Below are 4371 nucleotides of genomic sequence, written 5' to 3' on the forward strand. Positions count from 1 at the left end.
CAAAACCTCCCCAAAAAAATCCCTCAAAACCTCCCCAAAAAATCCCCGAAATCCCCGCGCTCCCCGCCCCTCCCAAAGCTCCGGAACTGCCTAAAGAAATTTGGGATTTTTGCTCAAAAATTGGAGCTTTCTCCACAAAAAAAAAAAGGGTTTGTACTTATCTAAATTGTGTTTGTGTGTTCTCTACACCCCAAAAAATGTGATGAACCCCCAAAAATTCGGGTGTCCCCCCAAAAAGGGGGTGCCTCGGTAAAAGGCACTGGCGGGATTCGAACCCATGACCTCCCGTTTACTTTAACCAAATAAACCCCTAAAATCTGGGATTTTTCACCCAAAATTCGGGGTTTTTTCCTAAAACTCGGTATTTTTCCCCAAAAACAAAGCATCCCACATTAAAAAGTTTTACGACAGTCGTGCTTTACAGCAGTTGGCACCTTCATCTTCCTCCTCCTCCTTGTCCTTCTTCTGCTTGTCCTGGCCACTGTCGCTGTGTCCAGAGGTGACACCTTCCTCCTCCTCTTCCTCATTGTCCCCACATCTCCGTCTGCCTTCCTCCTCCTCCTCTTCCTTCTCCTTCTTCCTCATCTCCTCCTCCTCCTCCTTCTCATTGTCCCCACATCTCCAGGGACCACTTTTCTCCTTCTTCTCTTTCTTTTCCATCTCCTCCTCTTCCTCCTCCTCCTTCTTCATCTCCTCCTCCTCGTCCTCCTTTTCCTCCTTCATCTCCTCCTTCTTCTTCATCTCCTTCTTCTTCTTCATCTCCTCCTCCTCCTTCTCCTTCTTCTTCATCTCCTCCTCCTTCTTCCCCTCCTCCTCACTCCCCCCACACCTCCACCTGCCTTCCTCCTCCTCCTCCTCCTTCTTCATCTCCTCCTTCTTCTCCTTCATCTCCTCCTCCTCCTCCTCCATCTCCTCCTTCCCCTTCTTCTCCTCCTTCTTCACCTCCTCCTCCTCCCTCACCCCCCCCACACCTCCACCTGCCTTCCTCCTCCTCCTCCTCCTCCTCCTTCTTCATCTCCTCCTTCTTCTCCTTCATCTTCTCCTTCCCCTTCTTCTCCTCCTTCTTCATCTCCTCCTCCTCCTCCTCCTCACCCCCCGCACACCTCCACCTGCCTTCCTCCTCCTCCTCCTCCTGCTGCTGCCTCCGCCCCCACTCCCTGACCACCCTGAAGGGCTCCCCGTGCCCCGGCACGATCACGTCCGCCACTCCCGCCAACCCCTCCCTGCTCTTCCTCTGCGCCTCCGGCTCCTCGCTCAGCGCCTCCCACTCCTCCTCATCCTCGCCGTGCTCGAACGCGTCTCCCGCCACCGCCACCGTCCCCGCCGCCGTCCCCGTTGCCACCAGGCTCACGTGCGCCCTCGTGTGGCCGGGCGTGGCGACCACGCGCAGGTGCCCCGGGTGCAGCTCCAGGGGCGCGCCCCGCGCCAGCCCGTGCGGCAGGTACAGCCCCTCGCCGCGGCTCAGGTCGAAGCCCACCTGGCAGAAAGCATTTTTAGACTTTTTAATATTTCGTGATGAGTTTTGTATCCTGTATTTATCCCCAAATCGTTCGTCCCACACCGCACCCCGTCACGGTTTTTATACTTTTTAATATTTCGTGATAAGTTTCATATCTCTGTATTTATCCCCAAATCGTTCGTCCCACACCGCACCCCGTCACGGTTTTTATATTTTTTAATATTTTGTGATAAGTTTCATATCCCCGTATTTATCCCCAAATCGTTCGTCCCACACCGTACCCCGTCACGGTTTTTATATTTTTAATATTTTGTAATAAGTTTCCTATCCCCGTATTTATCCCCAAATCGTTCGTCCCAGACCATACCCCATCACAGTCTTTATACTTTTTAATATTTCGTGATAAGTTTCATATCCCCGTATTTATCCCCAAATCGTTCATCCCACACCGTACCCCGTCACGGGTTTTATACTTTATTATATTTTGTGATAAGTTTTATATCCCCGTATTTATCCCCAAATCGTTCGTCCCACACCGTACCCCGTCACGGTTTTTATACTTTATTATATTTTGTGATAAGTTTTATATCCCCGTATTTATCCCCAAATCGTTCGTCCCACACCATACCCCGTCATGGTTTTTATTCTTTTTAATATTTTGTGATAAGTTTCATATCCCCGTATTTATCCCCAAATCGTTCATCCCACACGGCACCCGTATGGTTTTATTCTTTTATATTATAATAATTCTATCCCTATTTATCCCCCCGTTTCAAATCGTTCATCCCACACCGTACCCCCTCACGGTTTTTATTCTTTTTAATATTTTGTGATAAGTTTCGTGTCCCCGTATTTATCCCCAAATCGTTCATCCCAGACCGTACCCCGTCACGGTTTTTATGCTTTTTAATATTTCGTGATGAGTTTTGTATCCCTGCATTTATCCCCAAATCGTTCGTCCCACACCGTACCCCGTCACGGTTTTATATTTTTTAATATTTCGCGATGAGTTTCGTATCCCCGTATTTATCCCCAAATCGTTCATCCCAGACCGTACCCCGTCATGGTTTTTATACTTTGTGAAATTTCGTAGTAAGTTTTGTATCCCCGTATTTATCCCCAAATCGTTCGTCCCGGACCATACCCCATCACGGTTTTTATTCTTTTTAATATTTTGTGATAAGTTTCGTATCCCCGTATTTATCCCCAAATCGTTCATCCCACACCGTACCCCCTCACGGTTTTTATATTTTTTAATATTTCGTGATGAGTTTTGTATCCTGTATTTATCCCCAAATCGTTCGTCCCGCACCGTAAGGAGGATTTGGGGTGTTTAACAGGGATTTGAGGAGGTTTGGAGGGGATGTGGGGGATTTTGGGTGTTATCGGGGATTTGAGGGGGATTTGGGGTGATTTAAAGGGATTTGGGAGAATTTAAAGGGGATTGGGGGGCTTAATGGGGATTTAAGGGGATTTGGGAGGATTTAAGGAGGATTTGGGGTGATTTAAGGGGGTTTGGGGACATTAAAGTGGATTTAAAGGGGATTTGGGGTGGTTTAAAGGGGATTTAGGAGGATTTGAGGTGATATAAGGGGGCTTGGGGGGAATTAATGGGGAATTGGGGGGATTTGAGGAGGTTGGGGTGTTTATATGGGGATTTGGGGGGGTTAATAGGGATTTGAGAGGGTTTGGAGGGGATCTGGGGGGATTTAAGGGGGTTTGGGGGGATTTAAGGGGATTTGGGGGGTTTAAAGGGGATTCAGAGGGGGATTTGGGGGAATCAAAAGGGATTTGGGGGTATTTAAGGGGGTTTGGGGTGATTTAAGGGAGTTTGGGGTGGTTTAAAGGGGGTTTGGGGACATTAAAGTGGATTTGGGGGGTTTAACAGGGATTTGGGGGGGTTTGGAGGGGAATTGAGGAGGTTTGGAGGGGATCTGGGGGGATTTTGGGGGGATTTAAGGGGGTCTGGGGGTTTTAAAGGGGATTTGGGGTGATTTAAGGAGAATTTGGGGGGTTTAAAGGGGATTTGGGGACATTAAAGTGGATTTAAAGGGGGTCTGGGGGGTTTAAAGGGGATTTAGAGGGGGATTTGGGGGAATCAAAAGGGATTTGGGGGATTTAAGGGGCTTTGGGGTGGTTTAAAGGGGATTTGGGGGGATTTGGGGGGATTTGGGGGGATTTAAGGAATTTAAGCGGGATTTGGGTGGTTTCAAGTGGGATTTGGGTGGTTTAAAGTGGGATTTGGGGGGATTTGAGGGGATTTGGGGTGATTTAAGGGGGTTTGGGGACATTAAAGTGGATTTAAAGGGGATTTGGGATGTTTAACAGGGATTTGAGGGGGTTTGGAGGGGGTTTAGGAGGATTTGAGGTGATATAAGGGGGTTTCGGGTGATTTAATGGCGTCTGGGGGGTTTAAAGGGGATTTAAGGGGGATTTGGGGTGGTTTAAAGGGGATTTAGGAGGATTGGAGGTGATATAAGGGGGTTTTGGGGTGAATTAATGGAGATTTGGGGGGATTTGAGGAGGTTGGGGTGGTTTAAAAATATTTGGGGACATTAAAGTGGATTTAAAGGGGGATCTGGGGGGCTTTGAGGAGGTTGGGGGTGGTTTAAAGGGGATTTGAGGGGGTTTGGAGGGGATCAGGGGGATTTGGGGTGTTTAACGGGGATTTGAGGGGGTTTGGAGGGCAATTTGGGTGATTAAATGGGGATTTGGGTGGTTGAAAGTGGGATTTGGGTGGTTTAAAGTGGGATTTGGGTGGTTTAAAGTGGGATTTGGGGGGATTTGAGGGGGGTTGGGGTGATTTAAGGGGATTTGGGGTGTTTAACGGGGATTTGAGGTGGTTTGGAGGGGATCAGGGGGATTTGGGTGGTTTAAAGTGGGATTTGGGGGGGATTAAATGGGGATTTGGG

General features: G+C 48.5%; 1 protein-coding gene across 1 annotated transcript; it reads right to left on the bottom strand.

The window, feature by feature from the left end:
- Nucleotides 1–402: 402 nt before the first annotated feature.
- LOC115917052 (metallo-beta-lactamase domain-containing protein 1-like) lies at nucleotides 403–1477 on the bottom strand (the record flags this gene model as incomplete). The annotated part of the gene is made up of 2 exons (XM_030970787.1): nucleotides 403–487; nucleotides 1110–1477. Coding segments are annotated over 2 exons (453 nt in total), but the record flags the coding sequence as incomplete, so codon positions are not given.
- Between the last annotated feature and the right edge of the window lie 2894 nt (nucleotides 1478–4371).

Source organism: Camarhynchus parvulus, unplaced genomic scaffold, assembly GCF_901933205.1.
Source record: "Camarhynchus parvulus unplaced genomic scaffold, STF_HiC, whole genome shotgun sequence".
Lineage (NCBI taxonomy): Eukaryota > Metazoa > Chordata > Aves > Passeriformes > Thraupidae > Camarhynchus > Camarhynchus parvulus.